The 21,410-nt window shown below is 47.2% G+C and overlaps 1 protein-coding gene across 1 annotated transcript; it reads left to right on the forward strand.

Annotated features, from left to right (window-relative positions):
• The first annotated feature begins 497 nt into the window (after positions 1 to 497).
• Positions 498 to 20,085, forward strand: PEDS1 (plasmanylethanolamine desaturase 1). The gene is made up of 6 exons (XM_082773097.1): positions 498 to 745; positions 3,632 to 3,751; positions 14,588 to 14,679; positions 15,814 to 15,958; positions 16,624 to 16,836; positions 19,904 to 20,085. The coding sequence occupies exons 1-6, from the start codon at positions 514 to 516 to the stop codon at positions 20,023 to 20,025; spliced, it is 924 nt and encodes a 307-aa protein (XP_082629223.1). The 5' UTR covers positions 498 to 513; the 3' UTR covers positions 20,026 to 20,085.
• The last annotated feature ends 1,325 nt before the right edge of the window (positions 20,086 to 21,410 follow it).

Below are 21,410 nucleotides of genomic sequence, written 5' to 3' on the forward strand. Positions count from 1 at the left end.
GGCAGGACCGCAGCCTGGGCGCCCCAAGGAGCAGAAGGGCGCCCAGGGAGGCGCTCAGGGCTGCACCCGCCGATAACCGCACGCCTCCCCGCCCCGCCTGGCGCTGGGTGGCGGCACCTCGGCGGGCAGCGGCGCCGCCAGGGGGCGGGCGGGCCTGTGGGGACGGGACAGAGGGACAGGGGGACAGGGGGACAGAGGGACAAGGGGCTGAGGGACGGACAGACAGACAGGGGGACAGGGGGGCAGCGAGCAGCGCCCCGCCCTGCCGCCCTCCCGCCGCCCTCCCTCCTCCAGCCGCCCTCCCGCCGCCCTCCCTCCTCCAGCCGCTCCCTCAGGGCAGCCCCTCCCCTGCCGCCACCCCATTGGCTGCCCCTCTGCGAGCCGCGCTCCCCATTGGCTCTCGGCTCGCGCGGCGGCGCTGCCGATAGGCGGGAGGGAGTGGCAGGGGCGGGGCCAACCCCTCCTCCTTCCCCCCCCCCAACTTCTCCTTCCCCCTCCCGGCCCCATTTCCCGATGCTGCCGCCGGGCGCCTCGGCGGGGCCTGGCCGCCCCGCGCCGCCCGCCGCCCCTGGGGAGCGGCCCCGCGGCCGGGACATGGCGGCCGGCACCGGCACCAGCACCGGCACCGCCCCGCAGAGCCTCCAGCACGGGGAGCGCGAGCAGGAGGCCGAGCCCGAGGGCGGCAGCCGGCGGTGGGGAGCGCAGCACGCCGGGGCCCGGGAGCTGGCCGAGCTCTACTCGCCGGGTGAGGGGGCGCTGAGGGGGCTTGGGGGGGGGGGCTGTGAGGGGGTTTGGGGGGCTGTGAGGGGATTTTGGGGTTGTCGGGGTTTGGGGGGTGCCGGGGTGGGTGCCCGGGGTGCTGCCCTGCCGGGAGCTGCCTCACGGGAGGCCGGGGAGGGGGCTCCAGCTGGGGTCTGCCTGTCACGTCCTCATTATTATCGCTGTATTATCGGCGTTATTGCTGCTACAAAGCCAGGTGAAGGGGGTCGGTCGCAAAGCAAGGGAACAACCGGAGCCTTCCCTTCAGGATATTCCCTAGGGGCCTTGGGGTGCCCGCAGGAGGGGCGTTGGGGTTTTGGTCGTGGTCTGACAGAGCCCAGCCCAGCAGGTAATTCTCTCAGCCCGTTTGTGAGGAGCAGGGTGTGAGGTTGGCCGTGAGCTGCTTCACGTGTGCAGGCTCAGGCACAGGGAGATGTCGCATTGCTCGGTGCCGTGTGCCCACGGTTCCCGGCAGGTCGGCCCAGCTCATGTGTTCAGAGTGATCAATGGGGCAGCAGGAACTCTGGCTTGCACAGAGCCAAGTAACGATAAGCAAACACGCGTTCGTTAATTCGTCAGTTCTCTAGGCTCTTCAGGGCAAGTCTGTGCCCATTCCGGCTTGTGTTGGTTACATCATCCGTGCCTTGAGAGAAGGAGCAGGGTGACCTTTTCCAGCCGTTGGTAGTGATCACTTCTCTGTAAAGCCCAGGAATCAGTCACCAATGTAACCTGCTCACTGTGCTCCTGCTCATAAGGAAAAGACTTCCCTCCCCAAGCAACCTGCTGCCCTCATGTTTACCTGCAGACTGAAGTTCCTGGGAAATCTGTGGAGCAGTGAGTGTAGGGGTGTCTAGCAGAAGTGACTTGTGGTAAGCTTTTAGATGTGTGTATTTCTCCTGTCATTACATAAATAACTTATGTAAACAGTGTCAGGACACGTTATGGCGGAAGCATGTGATGGTGAACTACTGAATTCTTGATAACACAGATTACATACAACCATGCAGAGCGAATGTGGCTCTGGAGTACTTCCACAGCCTCTCTGGGTGTGTACTTCCTGAGTTTGGCACCTTATCCCTTCCTGTGGGCCAAACATTTAAGTTTGAGTACTTTTTAAACATGAATTAGTGATCTTCTGGCCTTCAGGCCTTTGACTGCTTCATCTCCCGGTCTGTCCAGAGCCTGAGCTGTTTTTCTGGACTCAGGTGTCCTCGGATGGGTGGTCTTGGGATCCCCACGTTCAGAATACGGGCGGTGTTTGAACAGACTGAACTCGTGGGACTTGCTGGTAAGGAGCCCAGCGCTTCCTTGCAGTTAGCTAATTGTTCCGTGAGGACCTACCCATTTAACTCCTCTAATCAGGGTGTGGTTTTCTTAGGCTGGAAGTGAGTGTTAATTAATTCTTCCTTTCATTACCCCAGGGATCTCTTTATAGAATCTCACGCATTGTGACCTGATGCTGTACTGAAATACACTTGTTCTTGTGTCTTACTGTTAGGATTCTCTCCTCTGCTGCTCCAGAGGACATGAGGTTCGGTATTCGTGCCCTTTCTAGAGCAGATCTCTGAACAGTAGGAGTCTTTGTTCAGGCTTCTTTAAAAGCCGCTGCTGTAGGCGCAGCGGGGATGATACCGGTCCTCTTGGATGTTCCCAGCCTCCCTCTTGTTCTGTGGTGTGGCGTTTGGAAGGAGAACTGCGAGCAGGCAGTAGGTCAGCGAAGCAGAGCAGTGGGTTGGGAGCTCAGCTCCTGAACACGAGGTGCGGCCGTGCCAGGGCGTGCTCTCAGGGTGTGCTCTCAGCCTGTGCTGGCGGCTCGCATCACGCCCAAGTGGCGCAGTGCGTGCGGTGCCGCAGGGGCAGCAGCAGCAGGAGGCTGCAGGAGCAGCTGCTCGGGGCAGCCACGGGCGAGAGGCGGCTGCACTGGCTGGCCCCAGCAGAAGGCAGAGCCTGACCCGGCTGGGCCGAGGTGACAGCCCAGATCTCACCCTGGGATTTAGCTGTTCACCTTCTGTTTCTGGTGCCTTAATCCACGTGGGTCTCACGTTGACTGGTCTCTTAATCTTAACATCAGTGCCTTGTGAGGATCTAGTGGTGATTAGCAGCAGAAAGCTGCCTCTCCGTCTGAATATTCAAAACGCTACCACATCCTGGTGTCTGTTCTTTTTTTAATCGGCATTAAATTAGGTTATTGTAGAGGTGCTAAGTAGTATGGAGGATTCGTGCCAGTTATTTCTCTCTATGTGTTCAGTGTCTTGTCATGACAGGACAGCTGAGAGGTTGTAGTTTGCTGTCTGAGAGCAGGAAGGCAAAGGCAAGACCGCAGGAGTTGAGGGTTAAATTAAGTAAGCTCCAGAAGTGTGCTTGCAGTGTTAGGAAAGCAATTCTACGGCCACCAAGATACAGGGTGATGCTTTTTGCTGTTAGTACAACAAGGTCTGAGATTTTGAACATCATGTCCCGTAAGGTGATTTAACTGCAGGGCTTCTGAGGCCAGAAGCCCTTGTTCCCAGATTCAGCTGTACCAGCAGCGCTGATATTGAGCACCACGCGAATTTGAAAGATGTGATGCAGAGGAGCTTTATGCCAGCAACCGCAGGGAAAGCAAACTAGGACAACATGAGTTGATGTCTGGTTTGTTGCTGTTATTTTGGGCAAGGGCAGAGGGGAAGGGGTTAGCAGTGGCTCAGGGAAGAGGAATGTCACTTGACAAACTACTCACACCTCTGATGAATAATAAGCCTCTGTTTCACTTCCCTGTCAGACCAATGGAGCAGGTCATCCAGGCAGTAGAACAGCTGTCTGTATTATTTCAAACTTCAAAATGTCCTCACAGATAAAAGTAAAACATGCTCTTTTCCTTCTTTTCCAACAGGGAAGAGGCTACAAGAATGGATCTCTGTCATCTTATGCTTCTCTCTGATCTGTTTCAATTTTTACAATCTTCTCTTCTACTTGCGACTGGAACACACGCCCTCCATTATTGTTGGGATATGTAAGTAAAAAGTGCTCGCTTTTGTCAACAAGGCAATATTCTCTCTTGTAATGCTGGAAACAAACATCTCATCTCTTATGCTTCACTTCCTACTGGAACAGGAGGGAGACAGTTGTGCACACGCAATAGTTCCTGCAAGTGTAAGGGCTCTTCAGAGGGAAAATAGCTGTCAAGGCTGTTGGAAACAACAATCTAATCCACAAAATTAGAAGAACTTCTTGGAAAGCAAAAGTTCAAGAGAAATCTTACAAAAGGTGTCTCAGGCATCAAACAGGCTTGATTTAGAAATAGAGAAATAGGTATTTGTAGCATTATGTTTTCACGTCAGGATGTGAATTTTGGCCTTTATCCTGAATGCTGACGTCTTTCCAGCAAGGTAGCTGGAAATTCCAGGTGCAGCTCTTGTGTAGTAAATGTGACTCTGGGGGTCTCATTACTTTGATTGGAAGTGGAGCCAAGCAAGCTCAGTCTCATATCTTTGCCTCAGATGTGTGGAGCTGTTTAAATTGCCTGGATCTTGGCAGTACAGTGCTGGTTCTTCTTGAATGACCCTTCAAGTATAGTGTAAGTTGCAAATGCTCTGCTGCTTCCTTGCAGCGACAGAGGTTATATCTTCATGTGGGATGACAGAAACATCGCTGTTCTTTGGCTCTCTGCTCGTGGATCTGTGATTGCTTTTCTTTGAATTTGGAGTTTGGTAACCAAGTTGTTCTTACCAGGATTGATACTTTGATTTAAATCAACTTCCCTCTTTCTGGGTGTTGGTTGGGGTGGGGAAGGGGAAGGAAGAACTTGTTTCTGCATCCAACCACGGACTTTCAGAAGTTATTAGGAAAGCAGTAATTGGCTTTTCTGCCTTACTAAAGGAAATGCTTAGCTTAGAATTAGGTGGCTATTAAATGGGTCTCTACAAAGTTCTTTACATCAACCAAAGTCTAAACATGCGCAGAACTTGAATGCTCTCTAACACTTGGAGCAAAAAGTACTGGTGTTTCTATGAGCTTCCTGTAATTAGCATAGTAATTAAATACTTTTGCACAGAAACTTCCTGGAGAGTGAGCAGAAGAGAGGGCAGGGGAAGGGGCTGAGCTGCAGCTGTGGTTATCTGTGGCTGACTTGGTCTGTCGGGGATGTCCAGCCAGCTCCGGGTAGCTGGGTCAGCCTCCTCTAGGTGACAGTGCTCTGGGGGCAGAACTGTCACCGTCTGTAATGTAACCCTACTCATCTGCTGTCTGTGCCATGTGTATTTTTTTCTAAGTACTGGAAGGCTTTAGGGATTTCCTTGGAAAAGATACAGGGAGATAAACTGTGAGAGAAGCTCTGCAGACTGTGTCTATTGGCTACATATGTATGGGAGGGAACATGAGAAAAGATTTAAGTTTAGAAACTGGGAGTCAGCTCTGCAGCACATACCCTTTGTTATTGTCTGGTTTGGTGTGAGGGGAAGAAGAGAACAGTAACTTAGCACTTCACTGGACTTCCCGTATACCTGTGGTGCATACTGATGGCTATATTAACGTCTACCTTTGGATGTATGCTGCTTACATGTTTTTATATGAAATGTGTCCTTAACTGGAAGGAGAATAAATCCATTAGGGCACCATATAAACTGCCTACAGGTGTTCAGCTTCTGAGCTTTACAATGAAAGCAATTTTTCTATGGACTGTGTGAGGCGTTGCATGTTTCAGAAGTGATAGTTGTTCACTATCACTGTTGTGTATTACTAATGATTAAAAAACACAGCAGATTCAAATATTGAAAGGTGCTGTGAGTTTTTGTCAAAGCTGAGAACTGCTAACACCTGCTGTCTGCTCAAGGTTGCTGGCTTTTACTCGGTTGTAAGGAGCAGCAGTGTCCTCCCACTATGGATTACACCAGCCCTCTTGCATAGCTTAGTCTTGCCTGCTCTGACTGATCAGGTGGAGGTGCTGAGAGGAACAGAGGTGAGCATGGCATGAGAACTGCTCCGTGCTGATGGGGGCAGATGTGGGAGAATCAGTAACGATTGCCAGCCTGGAGTGCGTGCAATCTGTTTGCAACTGGCTTTCATCTCAAAATTAATATTGATAAAAGCTCAAGTTCTCTGATATCCTGTTTACCGGTGTAACTGATAAAGCAGCCAATTCACTGATAATGTTATTTAAGCAGTAGTGAATGATTAAAGCAGCAGAATCTGGATTCTGTGCAAATAAAGCAGTGTGGAAATAACTGATAATATGTACAAAAATGAGTGCAATAAAATAAGGACTGTGCACACTGTTGGTTTTGCTGTCAATGTATTACTTCGTCAGGCGAAGCACGGCTGATGTCTCACTCACAGCGATGATTAGCTTTTATGAAGTTTTGTGAGACTTCTCTGTGCCACGGGTAATATAAAGGAATATTGCCACGGACGCTGTCAGGTGGCTTTCTGCTGAAAGCTTTCCTGATGCTTACGTTAGGATATTGACCTTTGAGTTGGGATCACAGACTAAACCTCCTGCTAATAAAGGAGCTTGAACCAGCTCTGTCTTGAGTTCACATCAGGTCTCTGTCTCTGGAGATTACAGTGATGTGAGAAATCCTGGGTGATCCCTGATCCGAGGCTGGCTCTGATCTGCTGCCGTGGCTGTTTGGATGGACTTTTGGAGGCCCGTGTGCTCCTGTGTAAATGCCTCCTTCCCGTTCAGAAGCAGGGAGCAGTGTGGACGTCCCGTGTCCCTAACTAGAGGCTGGTATCCTTGGTCCCAATGCCTTTACAAGCACGCAGCTGTAACGCGGTTATGCTGTAACTAACTTAATCTGGAGATTGCTGGGACAAAGGTGGTCTGCTCCTCCTCCTGCTGCCTGCCTACAGGCACCCACTTCCTTGTGTGATGAGCGTGGCTTGCTCAGAAGCTCAGGCGACGTGCTGGGACTCCCGTGCTGATCCAGCTGCAGGTGCCTGGTGCAGCAGGCAGGCGCCAGCGCTGGGGTGCTGCTGCCCAGCTCTGGGAGCGGCTGTCTGTGCTGATAAAAGCTCTCGTGGGGGAGAGGAAGAGGAACCCACGTGGTTCTCTCATCTCCTGCCGCTTCAGCAGGCGGGAGGCAGTTCCTTTCCCTTCGCGTGGTCACAGAAGTGTAGGCAGAGGATGGATGACTTTTCTCCTCCGTGTTCAATCCAGTCCCGCCCTATTCTGAATGCCTCCAGCTGCTGAGCAGTGAAAATTCCCCTCTGTGTGCAATCTGGCGGCTGTGCAGACTGGAGCCTGGTGCTCTGGCTGTGCAGATGTGTGTGGTTAACACCGGGGTGGGCCTGGCTGGGTCGGCTGGCTGTGGTGGATGCTAGAGCCCCCCGTTTTCAGCTGTAACCCGACTGTCCCTGCAGCAGGACTGCATCCCAGCGCTACGGCCGAACCGCAGCAGCCTCAGCCGCTTCGATAGAAGCTCAGCAGTGCCAGGAAGGCTGGTGTAGGTGGCCTTTGTGTGTAAGCACCAAAACAAATGAGATTACTCTTGAAAGCTCTTACACCTCCAGGCATGTTTGTGGTGTCGAGCATATTACTCAGCACACACGAGGCACGCGATATGTGCTGTGCTGATAGCAGCTAGAGAAAGGTGGGAAGTTGCCGCATGGATTCCCTTCCCTTCTTTCTCATCCTCATGACTTCCTGTAGGGTTTTAAAGCCTTTTTTTTTTTTTTTTTTTTTGCCACATTGGTTGCCTTGCATTTTATCTCCAGACATCTTATGTTCTTAATGGATCTTGTTTAATTGCAGCCCTATGAAAATTAGTTACTAGGCTTGTGTTACCTGTTCATATGCATAAAAGTCCCCCACATATGCTGATACATTTAGGGACATCCTGTGACACAGCACAAGGTAAAATGAGTCATTGCTGACTTGAGGGACAGTAAACTAATTCCTGTAAGGCTTTTATCGCGTTTCATTATTGCAGAAGTTGTGGGCTGGCCAGAGGGCACTTGCAGAAAGAAATCACTTGTTTCGTTTTCAAAACAGAAACCTTTGTCTCAAGCTTGAGCAGCTCTGCTGCAAAGCTGTACCTTGCTCAGCTGCATTGCAGAGCCGAGTGATGACCATGTAATGTGTGAAAGCTCTGGCACAGGGTGGAGGAAAAGCACTCCTAGGCACAGGCACTTCATGAAGTGAGCTGCTTTGCATAAGTATCAGCTGCTTTGATTCCTGCTGCCCTACAGCAGGAGGCAGAACCTTCTGGTACAATCTGATGTTAAGATGAGTTTCCATTTGAAATTTTGATTTAAAAGGTCTTTGAAATTACAGCAGGGAAACCACAGCTAATGAAGGAAAATTCTCTGTTGGGTGCTGGCCTGAGCAAGAGAAGTCCCCTAGGCACCTGCTGTCTTGTCCCATCTCAGTAACTGTACTTGTATGTTCTAAACTGTATCACCGTGTGAAGACAGACCCCACAAGTTGTCACTGAAGAGGTAAATCTTCGATTCAACTACTTGTTGCGTTTCCCCTGCACTGACACCGCCTGTTTGTACCGCACCATCTCCTGTTAACACACAATGCAATGGAGGAACTGAGGAGCTCCAGGGCCTTCCTGCTCCGAAGGATCCTGGGGGCTGTCGGTCTCAGAAGTGGGGTTACGGGGCATACTTGGCCGATGATTTGGCACCAGCTACGTGTTCTCCGTGTAGTTTGGTGAGGGATGGACTCCCCCAGCGTGCTAGCAGCCGTTCTCAGCAGGACGGATGGAGGAGGTAACCTTGGGGGGGAGGTGAGCTGTTCCCCTGCTGGGTGCTGGGGACGTGGCCCCATCTGTGCTTCCCTGCTTGTGTGCACAGGACGTGTTACTGCTCTTTCTGTCAGCCACGGGGGCTGAGAGACAAAGGAAGCTGTGTTTGCTCGCTGTGTTGTCAGGGGCTCTCTTAAAGTTGCAGGGACTTCGGCTGGAGGATTTAACAACAGGTCTCAGCGGCCCTGGTTTGCTCCAGATAGTGCCTCTTTCAGCTCAAAACGCTGGCAGTGCCAGAGGGCTGCCCTCATGAAGGAGTGGGCTGTAGGGAATGCTGCCAGGAGTGGCCAGCTCGGTGAGTGCAGACCTCGAACACAAGCGGCGTTATCGCTGCTCACGTCCCCAGCCAGGCCAACGTGTAGGTGTTGGGTCTCCCGGGGGTGCGGGCTCCTGTACACAGAGCTGCCCGGTGCTCCTGAGAGCTGAGCGCACCCGGGTGGTTCCTGGGGGACTGTTAAGTGGGGGAAAGCAGAGAATTGGCTTGGTCATTCATACTAATGAAAGTATTGTTTGGGGTTTTTTTAGCGAGTGGAAATTTTGCTCTTGATTTTCATTTAGTAGCCATTATTCTGTTCTCTTCGTTTTCTTCTGGAATGGCGTAATTGTTTTGTTTTTTTTTCTGAGCATGTGTCACCCACAATGGAGGTACTTGTTTAAAAACCTAGCGCTCAGGTAAAGTTGGCAGGATTTTGTTTAAATGTGCCAGCTGTTTTGCAAACTCTTCGTCAGCTGAAGAAACAGTAGGAATAGCTTGCTGAGCACTAACAGGCTGAGGGTAAAGACAAAAATAAAACCGGGCCGTTCCTGCTATTGAGTTTATCGGGCAGTGACTCTAGCCAAGTCATGCCTCTGGTAGATCAGCATTTGCTCCAGGATCTGCTGATGCTTGCCTTCAGGTTGGGCAGTACCCAGGTTCCTCGAGGCTCTCCTTTCGCTGGTAGCTTCTGGCAGCACCACAGGCTGTGTGGGTCCTGCCCCTGAGGCTCACGTTTGGGTCCCTCTCAGCTGGAGGCAAGGTGAGGGATGTGTCCGTGCTCCTGGCGGTGATGCTGGGGGCAGTGAGCTCACTGAGCAGGGAGTACCTGGGAGAAGAAATGTTTTTTGTGTTAACATCCTTGCACAGTAAGGTTGTGTGACAGGCTGGGCTTTTCCTAGTCCCTGCAGTGTGCATATCACAGACACTGTTATTTGAAAATCCAGCTAAAATGTAACATGACTGTTATTTTAGGTGGGTCTTTAGACCCTTCCTTTATTTCATAGTTGAGCTGTTCTCTGCTCCCTCACACCGATAGCTGTGCGTCTAACGGAATGGTTCTCCTATGACTTAACCAAAGCAATTACCTCTTCTCCTCTGGGCTGCCGTGCTCTGTGCTTGCCCACATGTCAGGAATTTTCTTAGTGCCCTAACTTGCCACAGGACCAAACCCCTGCCTGCTCTGTGATAGCAGTGACTGCACTGCAGTAAAGCACTGACAGTGGGTGCAGATGATTCCAGTTTTATTTTTATAAGCATACATGTAACAAGTGGCTGATACTGCAGCATCTTGGTGTCCAGAAATCCCAAGATTTCTCTGTGGAGTTGGCCGCTCTGCCCTGGCTCAAGCGCTGTACTGTTCAACTACTTCCTAGTCACTGATTCGAAATGACTGTGCTTACTGATGTTTTATGTGACACTACTGTATAACTCTTTGTTGCAAACGTGCAGCATAGCTGATCTGCTGACACCTGGTGCCTGAAACACGCAGCTCTCACTGGGCTTCCTTTTACCCTGCGAGCAGCCAGGCTGCAGGACGCGGGCTGCTCAGAAGAGATGCCCCTGTTGAGGTGGAAGCTCTCAGCCCTTAGGTTGGTGCTCCAGGAAGAGGAGGAGCAGGAGCTCTTCTGTGACGTGAGCTCCTGCACGTTGTGTGGTTTCTGAACCAACCGCAAGCAGCAGCGAAAACTCCTGCTCTCAATTCCACACCTGGGTCAGCTGCACTTCAGCCCTGCCACGCCGTGCCAGCAGGTGCTGGGGCTGCTGTCTGAGTGCTTCTGCAGCCTCTGGCAGGTCCCCGTGGGGGTCAGGTGTGGGGCTGGGATCCTCAGCAGAGCCCCGAGGGTGCTGCTGTGCCTGTGCCAAGGGTCACAGGTACAGCATGGCTGGAGGAGAGCGGCCATCCTAGTACCTGCGTGCATCACTCCCGAAATGTCTGCAGCCGACACAAGCTTACTTGTACGCCTTTGCTCTCTCTCAGTGTAGGCCTCTCTCTGTTCTCCTGATTCAGCAGTCTGCTTGCACAGCCAAGAAATCCTGGTGTTCTCAGCGTGTCCTGCAGCCCACTTAAGTGCAGTGCCTTCTGTGTTTTCAGCATAGCTGCTTCTTCAGCAAGAAACCAGAGCTGGGCTGCTCCTCCGCGCCCCTGCCCAGCAGGTGGGAGTAAAGGAAGCGCTGTGCATAGAGCAGCAGTTCTGTCACAGATCCTGCTTCTAGGAGCGTGTGAATCCACTGGCTGCAGTTCATATACGTACACTGTCAATAGCCTCTCTTCCTGACCTTATGATTAATTTATAACTCATGTTCAGGGTTGTCAGGCTATTGTACCTCACCCTCCCGAACCTGATGGCAGAGCATCAAGATCTGTACCACACTAGAGAAGTAACTGGACACCTGAACCTTGATTTTTTTCCCCTCATTTTTAACTTGGGGACAGTGCTGGGTGATGAGAATATTGAGACTAATTCCTTGCAGACAGGATGCAGTGTTACAGTGCTTGCCGTGTATAACCTGTGGTACAGTCTCTGCTCCGTTTTTACATCTCTTCACACATGACTGCTGAAGAAGCAGCAAGCCCCTCCGCGGTACGGCTGCAATACGGCTTGTGGTGGTTAGCTTTTCCAGGCTGCCATAGTGTAATGCACTGCTGCAGGCACCCTTCATTCTTTCCTCTGAGCTTTTAGCAGTTCACAACAAAGTAAGATGAAATGTCTATTGAACTGTCAGTATTTTGTCTCCACTCTTGTTGTTCCTCCTGCTGTTATTGCAGACTCCGAGGATAACGTGTGCTGGAGGCGCTGTGGGTTAACCGGGTGATTAGCTCAGCAAGAATGGTATTTGAGTTGTTGTAAAGCAGAGTGCTGCTTAGATATCTTCCCCCTGAATCAAGGCTATTTGCTCTTTCAGTTGCTAGATGCAGATCCAAAAGCTATTGTGCTCCACCCTGTCTCGCTGTAGCCTACACGTGTGGTCTGAAATAAAACAAGCATACAGAATGTGCTGGTTCGGAAAACTAAGCTGTGTGCACCACAGTAAGGTGAGACAGAAAAATACCTTCTGTATACAGAAAGTGTCTCCTACTGTATTGAAGAGTTTGGGCCAATGGGATTGAATCTGGATGGATTCAGCAGTGAGGACCTAATTTCAACATGGAAGGAAATCGTTTGGGTGTAGCAGGTGCCGCAACAGTTGATCCTGATGTTTTTCTTCATTTTTAAAAAAATGACAGGGGTGGCAAAAGGCATGTAGAAGCGAGGAATTAGCTAAGCAAAAGGTAACCACGAGGAGGGGTACATCTGTACTGCATGCACTGTAGGAAACTGCTGTGTCCTGAAGCTTAAGAGCACTTGATCAATAGTAACAGAACAGCCTGGTCCTCATCTGTGCTCTGAAAAAATGCCTGCTCTTTAGCAATCCTGCTGATGTTAAAGAACCTCACCAAGCTGGGCTCTGGAGGCAGCTGACCTCAGTGCCCTGATGGAGCAGGAGGGTCAGGTGAAGCCCAGACTGTGGCCAATGTAAATAAGTTGTGGGGCTTCAGGGAAAGATGCACATCAGTGGGTTTTTCTCAGATTGTTTTGAGTTGGTGAGAGGGGGGGGAGTAACAGGATGCCCTGCAGTCAGAGCAAGGTGAGCTGGTATGCCAACAACTCCTGATTTGGATTACAAGTGAGTTGGAAGTGCTCTGCCACCTGCATAGCAGGCAGAGGTGTACCTGCCCATTGCAGAAAGCCTCAGTCCTGTAATTGAGAAGCTGTGCTGGGAAAAGTCTGCAGAGAACCAAATGCTGGCCGGTGGAGGAGAAAGCCAGGAGCTCTGCTAGCTTCACAGCCCTCTGAAGAAGAGTTGGTAATGCAGTGGGAGCAAAACAACCCTCCCGCATGGCACCTGGCCTTGCAGCTCCCTGCTGCTGCTGCTGCAAAGGCTGCTACAATGGGTGACCTCCCGAAACACCCTGGCTCTTGTAAACATCACTGGGGGGAACTGCAGAACGGCATTCCAGCCCTTCTGAGGTGGCCCTGTGACTACCTTGGTTTATGTGGATGGCTGTGGGCAGTTATCAGGCTTCTGGGAAGTGAACTGCGAGGCGTGCCAACTGTAAATGAATGTGCCTTGTGCTCTGAGTCAAAGGCAGTAGGGCATTGCTAGCTAAGCTGCTTTGAACACACCATCGTTGTGGTTCTGTTGCTGTGACTCATTTAACAAATGACTGCAAGTTCTGTGTGTAGCACTTGAATTGGCATGAGGTTTGTTTGATATCTGGGGAATTTGCACTGGGGTCAGACAGTATCAATTCCCAGGTGTGTATATAAAGGATTTGACTTCTAACCAGTAGCTGTGCTGAAATCTGGGTAGTGCTTCTGCTGTTTGCTTTTTGTAACCAGAGCTGCAGGTAAGAGGTGCGTGCTGCCTCGCCCTCTGAGAGTGTTAGTGCTGACCCCACAGGGAATCACCAGGTGGGCAGTGAACAGCCAGCTCTTGCTGTTCATGTGCTAACCTGAAAGGACAGCACTGCAGTGAAAAAGGATCCTGATTCGTAATCTGGTTGTTCTGCAAATGTGGGCCCCATTCAGGCAGTTAATCTCTATCCAAACCTTCTCGGAGCAAGACGTGCAGGCTCACGGTGCTGCCTCTGGATGCCTGTGTTCTTTAGAGGGCAGCATCTGATCATCTTCAGTCCCTCAGGCATGGAGGTCCCAGGGCAGTGTCACTCTCTGTGCTGTGTTGCCTTGTTCCCCCAGCCTCCCCATTAAAAGTAAGGGCATCTTCTCTGAATATTCTTCCTCAAAAGTGCAGTGAGCCTGGCAGGAGGGCTGATGCAGGAGGGCATCTCAAACTGTGCTGGAGGCTTTGTAGCTCCAGGTCTTGGGAACCTGATGGTAGGGTTTCTTCTACAGATGAAGAATGATAGGGTGCCTGTTAAACACCATCCAGCAGATCGGTGACTGACCAGGAAATGTACTGCTGTTCTGATCAAATAGCATCTACTATCCTTACTCCTAAAGGTCAGTGTTACTCAGACACTTGGGTGAGAGATTATCCAGAACAGGAAGGCAAAAATGTGACTTTGTTTGCCAGAACTGAAAATCTCCTTTACTTGACCACAGTTCTAAAGTTCTCGTGGTTGGCATCTAGAAAAACCTTGTTGCAGCAACCTCTGTTGGATGGTGTATCTGAGTTCGTATGGACACATCACAAGTGTAGGCTGCCCTTGCACAGAATCGTCAGTTTGGATTCCAGGGTCTCTGCCTCTAGCATTGCGAGTGATACGATCACAGTGTTGTATGACATTGCAGTCTTATTTAGTCAACAGTCTTGCTGTACCAAGGAGTGGTTTCTTAATTGGTGCTTATGTAGAATTACTGGTGTTCAGTGTTCCTTGCTTACAGATGTAAGGGACCCAGGGAGAGGAAGGGTCTGCAGATAGAAATATCTCTTGGGGTAGCTTTAACAGATGTTCTGTGGCCAAGTAATCCGTTAAACACCATGAAAGAAGATGGGCATGTCCAGGGAGAAGGTGCGTCTAAAATAAGATCTAAGTGACTCAATTTAATTTTATTAGTATTTTGTGTACCAGCAATTGCAAAGATTTCCGAGCTGTTCTGTAGAGGAGTGGTCAAATACAAAGTCTTGGTGTAGCTATAGTGAAGATAGTGTCCAAATAGTGTCTCGTTAACCATTACTGCTAGCTGGCTGATCCTAGTCAGATAAAAGTTTACAGCCACATGAGATCTGCCCAAAGTTAGAGGTAGGTAAGCAAATAAACTTCTAAAATGAATAGAAAATGTGAATGCTAGTGAAAAATGCTTTTGTGTATCTAACTGTATGTGTTTCTTCATTCAAGTTGCAGGAGTTATTACTGCTGACTTCCTATCAGGATTATTTCACTGGGGAGCAGATACCTGGGGATCTGTGGAGCTACCAATAGTCGGAAAGGTTTGAGATTCTTATCCTTAAGCTTGAAAAAAAATTAATGACATGCTTTTCTGAAACTCTTCTAGTGTACTCAGCTGTTAGACAGGTACTTTTCTTGTAGTCTTGCCAGTGTAACCAGCTCTTCCACCCAGTACCCTCCTCCTCTTAAGTGGCACTTGGTACAGTGCTCCCAGGGCTGTGTTTACACTTGACCTAGGTGACATGTGCAAGGTGACACTGTTCTGTTTATCGCCCCGATTAGGGTTTGCACACAGTTTTGCAATACCAGTGTTCACAGGCCTTCCCGACAGACGGTGGGCACAGCCAGTTACACACCAGCGTAGAAACCTCACTAGAGACAAGACTTGTGTAGAGCTTCCGAAAGGCTAATAAATGCCAAGAAGTGTGGAATTTACCTGGCCTGCTTCATTGGGAGTCTATTCCTGGAGCTAAATTCTCTAAAACCTCTGAAAATACAAAGAAGCTTTAGCAAGAAACTTTCTAGTTCTGTGTGCACCTGCACCTTGTTGTGAATGTAATAGTGTTAGAATGGTGATGACTGAATATTGAGATTTGAGGTGTATTATACATCTGTGGCTACAAATGCTGGATGCTTAGATGAGATTGCACTGACTTCTATAATAAGCTGCAATCTGTTTGTTTTTTTTTTTTAAATAAATTTCTTTATAGCTACTATTAATTACTCCTCACAGTGCAATATTAGAAGGATCTCTGTTTTCAAAAAATATGTGGGATATTTCTTGTAATTATCCAGAAATGAATGAACCAGCTCAGCAAAATTAAGCCTGTTGGGTTTAGGTTTATTTTTATTTACCTTCAGTAGATTTGGTAGTCCTTGAATGTCTGTATCTGTGGACCATAGTTCAAGGGGGAAAAAAAAAGGCACTACAGGAAGCTATGCACTAAATAAACAACAGAGTTCAGCCTGCTCAGGATACCTTTGCGTAGACTGTACATGATGCATGTGTTGAAGGCAAATAACTACGCATACTTCACTGTCCCTTGCCTACTTAACAGATTTGCTCTTTCCTCTCTGAGATTGTATAATTCAGGTGCTATTTCTAGTTTTTCTATTTTTCTTTCCCATGATAACTCCTGAGTTACAGTGTCATGTTTATCAATTTGTTTTCTCAGGCTTTCATTAGACCCTTCAGAGAACATCATATTGACCCTACAGCAATTACCAGGCATGATTTCATAGAGACTAACGGAGACAACTGCTTTATGACGCTAGTCCCATTGGCAAACATGGCATACAAATTTGTTTCTTTTTCCCCAGGTAAGCTGTTACTCATAACTTCTGTGAATTTAGGATTTTTGATATATAAATGAGCAGTTCTTAATATGAGGATAAAAGAAGCCAATGTATGGGAAATGACTAGTACTAGCTCTTGGAAGCGTGATGCTCCCTGGTGGAGGGAAGGGAAATTTTTTCTTGAAAGGGGAGCAAACTGTTCCTTCCAGCCCAGCAGTGAGTCTGGCTGAGGAATCTTTTAAGGAAGCATTAGAAGTAAATGTACTTTCTACAAAAGGAATCAAACTGCACACGAGGAAATTCATTGTTCTAAACATTATAAAAATGCTTCATCTGTGCATAAATAACTTTATTTGCACACTAGAAGGGCAAGAATTAAAGGGTGAATTTAAATGTATGGATAGGAAATTCAGACTTTAGGTTCCTGTTTGTGGTGAGTTGGCAGATGTTGGCGCATCCTGGTCTGTCTTGTGACATTCTGAAGTTGCTTATGGTGCACTGCTCTTGTGACACTAGTGCTAAAGCAACTTCGTTGAGGCCCTTGTTAGTTCCTGTAGCAGCAGCCAGGTCTTAGCAAAATGTGTTGTTTTTTTTTTTTGTTGTTGTTGTTTTTTGTTTTGTTTTGTTTTTTTTAGTAGAAATTCACATTTTTGTAAGAAGTACTTAAAGATATAAACCTTGTTTTGCAGAAGCATTATATGAAACATGTCCTTGGGAGTGTTATGTCTTTGCCCTCATCATCTTCATCACCATGACGAACCAGATTCACAAGTGGTCTCACACATACTTTGGTCTTCCACGCTGGGTCATATTTCTACAGGACTGGCATATTATCCTGCCACGGAAACACCACAGGATCCACCATGTGTCGCCTCATGAGACGTACTTCTGCATTACAACTGGTACTGTCATCAGGTTCATAGCTGCTCTTATAGTCTAGTACCATTCACCTGGCAAGATGTAATTTAGTGACAGTCTATTAAATACAGAAAGACATTGAGACATTGTGAAGCTAACTGTACTCTTAAGTTTTGCTAAAGTTATATAAAGCTGTAGTTTTTGCATTAAAAACGTGTGAGGAAAATTCATAATTAGGCACAGGGTAACTTTCAGTGGGGTAGGCAGTGGTACTGAGGTCTAATTGCTTACTATCTTGGGAATCTTATGCTAGCGATGCATTTTGCTCATAAAAGTGTTAACGCAGGTGGTGGGCCTTCTTACACAAGGAGCATCGTAGCACCTGCAAGTGTGGCTTACCTTGAATGCTTGCTTCTGAGGCAAAGCTTCTGGACTTCTAGCATTCATTCATTGTGATTTGGGGCAGAGGAGAAGACAGACTTGAAGAGGATAAGACAGACTTGGAGGAAACCGGCTTTAGGTTCTTCTTATGTCTATACTCCATTTTACACCCACTGTACAGGCTGGGGTACTCAGTCACCAGTGTTGCACAATCCTGAATAAGTTACCAAGTTAATTGAATGACTCGATATAAGCTGCTCTGGTTCTAGATTCTATCATTGGCTTTGGCAAAGAGTTTGTCAGTTCTGAAATCTCTACCAAGAAACCAATCTAGTTCTTACAGCCAGAATGTCATGTAAAAGCATTGTACAATTAAGTCTGACTTGACAGATCATGGCAAAAATCTTGTCACTGTAAGAGCTTTTATTCAGTTCTCCTGTTTTGAAGTGGTCCAGGTAGAACACTGCAAGTTGATGCTTGACCATTTAGTGTTATTCTTTAGTTGCTTTTGTGTTCTTACCTACAAAAAGTTCTTCTGTTCAGTCAGTGCTTTCTGCAAGTGTTCATACCATGCTGATCTGCCATAAGATGGCACGACAGGTTGTATGCTTGCAGTCTTCCAGTGGAGCAGTGTGTCTGCAGCCCTAGTTCTTCTAGGGCAGAAGCGAGGGAGAGGACAAATATGCAAGCATGTGCTATTTAAAATCGTGTCTTTGCTTCATAAAACATGGCCATTAACTGTAATGCACCTGTTAGTGGCTAAGTGCAGAGCACATATAAGAAAAGACTGCCAAGCCCAACGAGTGTCAGAGCTGACCTGTGCATGTAAAGGTCTGCCACTGCGCCACTGCCAGGGAAGGGGTCAGGTAACAGAACTCTTTGGTGATCCGACTGCTAAAGCCTTTGGACTGCCTCCCATTTTTAGACACTGGGAAGAAGGAGCCTGCACCTTGAGGGTCTGTGCCTGTGCTAATGAGAATTACATGAAACGACTTCCTAAAAGGCATCAGCATAGAGTGAGTTGAGCGGGGCTGCAGTAACACATGTGCACAAGGAAAAGTCATATCCAGCTACAGGAGGTGGCTGAAAACAGCACCCGTTCCGATGGATCGTTAAGGCTATAATTATGTCTGGTTGGGAAGGATAGCTGTATAGAAATAGGTTGCTTTTCAGCAGTGGATATCCTGAATGTTCTTTCATTTTAGTGTTTATCAGATAAGTGCGTAGCCCAAGGCTTCAGCAAGACGCGCATTCCTTCTGCTGCCCTTGTCCCTGCTGCACGAGTGCTGCTTGGGTCTGGCAGAGCTGGTTCTGCAGCAGCTTTTCTGTGTCCCAAACTGGCTCATAGTACCCTGCACTTGAGCTATCTATCCTCTAGCGTGAACTGCCACTGCTAGCTTACTGTTTCCATTGTGGTAACAAAAGCTCCTTCATTCCTGCCTTGCCTTTGCTTTTTTCTTTTTTCCAGGACCGTATATGAAATAAAGTATAATGTGTGTATTTACAGAGCAGCTCTGTAAGGGTGGGATAACAGAACCCAATGCATATCCGTTTCTTCCTGGCTGTAGAGAAATGTCTACAGGAGAATAATACTTCCCAGTGCTGATTTTTTTTTGTAGCCATTGCAATATTTAATAAGAGGCCTAAAGTTACTATAATAATACATTGTAATAAAACCCTGTGAAGTTGCTTCTTTGTGCACTCTGCAGCCAATTATTTGTGGTTAGGTTGGCTTCAAAACACAGTATCAGAAAAGTGAGTTAGCTAATGTACTAATTAATATCCCAAAAGTGAGATGTAAAGCCCTTCTGAATTCAGCATGAGGCCTATTAAGCCTGTATGACTTCCAGGCTTCCAGTCTGTATAACAAAACACTTCTACAGAGCATTCAAAATATGCTAAATTTGTAGGCTAGGAGAGGTACATTTAAACTCTTGCTGCATGGAATGGAGGATGATGTTTACTGTTATTTTTACATAAAATGGTAGAAACTGGTCCCGTATCAACTGTTAACAGAGGCTGTTACAGGGAAGCAGAAGTGGTAGCTGAGCTGCACGCTTTCAGGTGTGTGCTGCTAGCAGGGCTGCCCTCTTAATCCAGGAAACAACCACCTTCAGTGTCATTAAGTGCAGCATGGTACTACAGCAAGACCTCCCCATCACAGGCTTCATTAGCAATCACTTACGCAGACTTAAAAAGTACTGTGCCCTCTCTTGGTAAAACTAAAGTATGAAAATTTTAAAATAGAAAACTGATATTGGAACTGTCAAAACTTGAGGTTTTATTTAAGGAAGAAGTTGGTTTACTTCACTGAGCCTTATTGTTTAGGTTGCAAACTGCAACCTCAGTTTTTCTAGGAAGTGTAGCATTGATAATGTACTTCAGTACTATGTTGTGCACTTTTTTTCCTGCTGTACTAGTTAATGAGAAACATGGGGAAAAGCCAAGCTGGCTTTGGTGATTGGGGGGAGGAATAGCTAAAATTGTTGAGTTGTTCTTTTGTTTGAATTTCAACACTAAATCTAAGGTGCTACTGATATAACTGTCTTGTTTGTAACACATCCCTTCAACTTGGTTTCTTCTCTGACAGCTGTTCAATGGCTGTAGAGTAGTCCCCTTAACTAGTCGCATTTCTGTTGTGTTTAAAATAAAGAATATTAAATATTGCAATACATTGAACTTTGGATGCTATGATGAACTAATCTTTTTTTTCCCTTTGATATCATTTAGGTTGGCTGAACTATCCGTTAGAGAAGATAGGATTCTGGAGATGTTTGGAGAACATTATCCAAGGACTTACGGGGGAGAAGCCAAGAGCAGATGACATGAAATGGGCTCAGAAAATTAAATAACTTTTGCCAGCCTTCTGCAGTCCTTATCTTTGTTGCCAATGTTTTTTGTTTTTTGTTTTTTTTTAAAAAGCCATCAGCCAAACTCAAGACCTGCAAAGAAATAAGACTCTAAAGCACAAACTAAAAAGTGCTAACAGACTGTAATTAAAAGAACTAATTCTTAAAACAATACTTGAAATGAAGATGATTACTCTTACTGAGCACCTTTGTTTAGCCATGTCGCTTACATCTTAGAAAATACTTCATCACTGTATTTCATAAAGCTGTCAGGCAAGCCAGAAGGCAAGACAGTCACTCCATTGGTACGTGGTGGCATTGTAAACGTGTTGTATCAACATTATTTAACACTTCAGAAATAGCTTGTTGCCTAAGACCTATGGGAGAATGGTGACAACAGTTTGTCACTTCACGTTTGAGTCCAAATACACTGCATGAAAACAGTGTGTCAGTACTGGAAGCCTATAAAACCATCACTGTTCAATGCACTTAGTGTTTGGCAACCTTATAGTTTCATCTTCACTAGTAAGTAAAACTAACTGATGTAATGTGGAACAGACTTTGAGAATCCCACTCCACCAGTGGGCCACGAATCCTCAAGTGTCTTCAGTTTCCCTTAATGTAAAATTATTCTACTCTCTACGTGGAATTGAGCAAACCGTTTCTGCATAAGCCTTCAACTGTACCTTAAGAAGCCTCTGCAGAGGGGGAGGGCACCCAGTACAACACTTGCTCGCATTTGTTTGTGTGGAGTGCTCACTGATGAGCTTTCTATTAAGTGTTTCCTACCCTGACAATAAATGTTTAAAATAGTTATAGCATTGGGCACATTGCAAATAGCCGTATTCAAGAGCTCAAGGTATCAAACTTGTAATGTTAGAAGGGAAATGTCAATGACTGGTGTTTTGTTCTTTTTTTTTTTTTTTTTTTTAAGGTGCTTGCTTGTTTCTGTAAATAATATAAAGCCTTAATCTCTTCTGGTGTAATGGAATAATATTTTAATGTGATGTTTGAATGTATATAATATATTTATAACAAAGCAGTTGGATAATACTAATCATGTCTGTCTTGTTGCTCTTCATTCATATATTCTCGATGTTTAATACAAAATCTTGTTGCTATTCCAGGCAGCTGAATATTTTTCAGCCTGCTAGGTCTTGTTTAGGTTGACGTGGTTATTTCTTCAGTTCAGTAGGACCTTGACCCTATGCTTCTCCAGACTTCAGCACCTTTCCAGAAGTGCAACTAACTGCAACAGCATTGGATGACAAGGAAGAGCTCTGCTGCATTGGGGGGGGGAAATGTTCCCTTAGGAAATTCTGAAGCGTTTACATCCAAACATCCAATAGACACTTAAGTGGATGTAATTTGCATCTTGTTTCCTTTCT

Source organism: Aythya marila (assembly GCF_965140915.1).
Source record: "Aythya marila genome assembly, chromosome: 16".
In the NCBI taxonomy this organism is placed as follows: Eukaryota; Metazoa; Chordata; class Aves; order Anseriformes; family Anatidae; genus Aythya; species Aythya marila.

Coding starts and splice junctions, on each gene's coding strand:
- PEDS1 (XM_082773097.1), top strand. CDS start 514: ATGCTGCCGCCGGGCGCCTCGGCGGGGCCTGGCCGCCCCGCGCCGCCC. Junction 3,752..14,587: donor CTCCATTATTGTTGGGATAT/GTAAGTAAAAAG, acceptor TCTTCATTCAAG/TTGCAGGAGTTATTACTGCT. Junction 14,680..15,813: donor AGCTACCAATAGTCGGAAAG/GTTTGAGATTCT, acceptor TTGTTTTCTCAG/GCTTTCATTAGACCCTTCAG.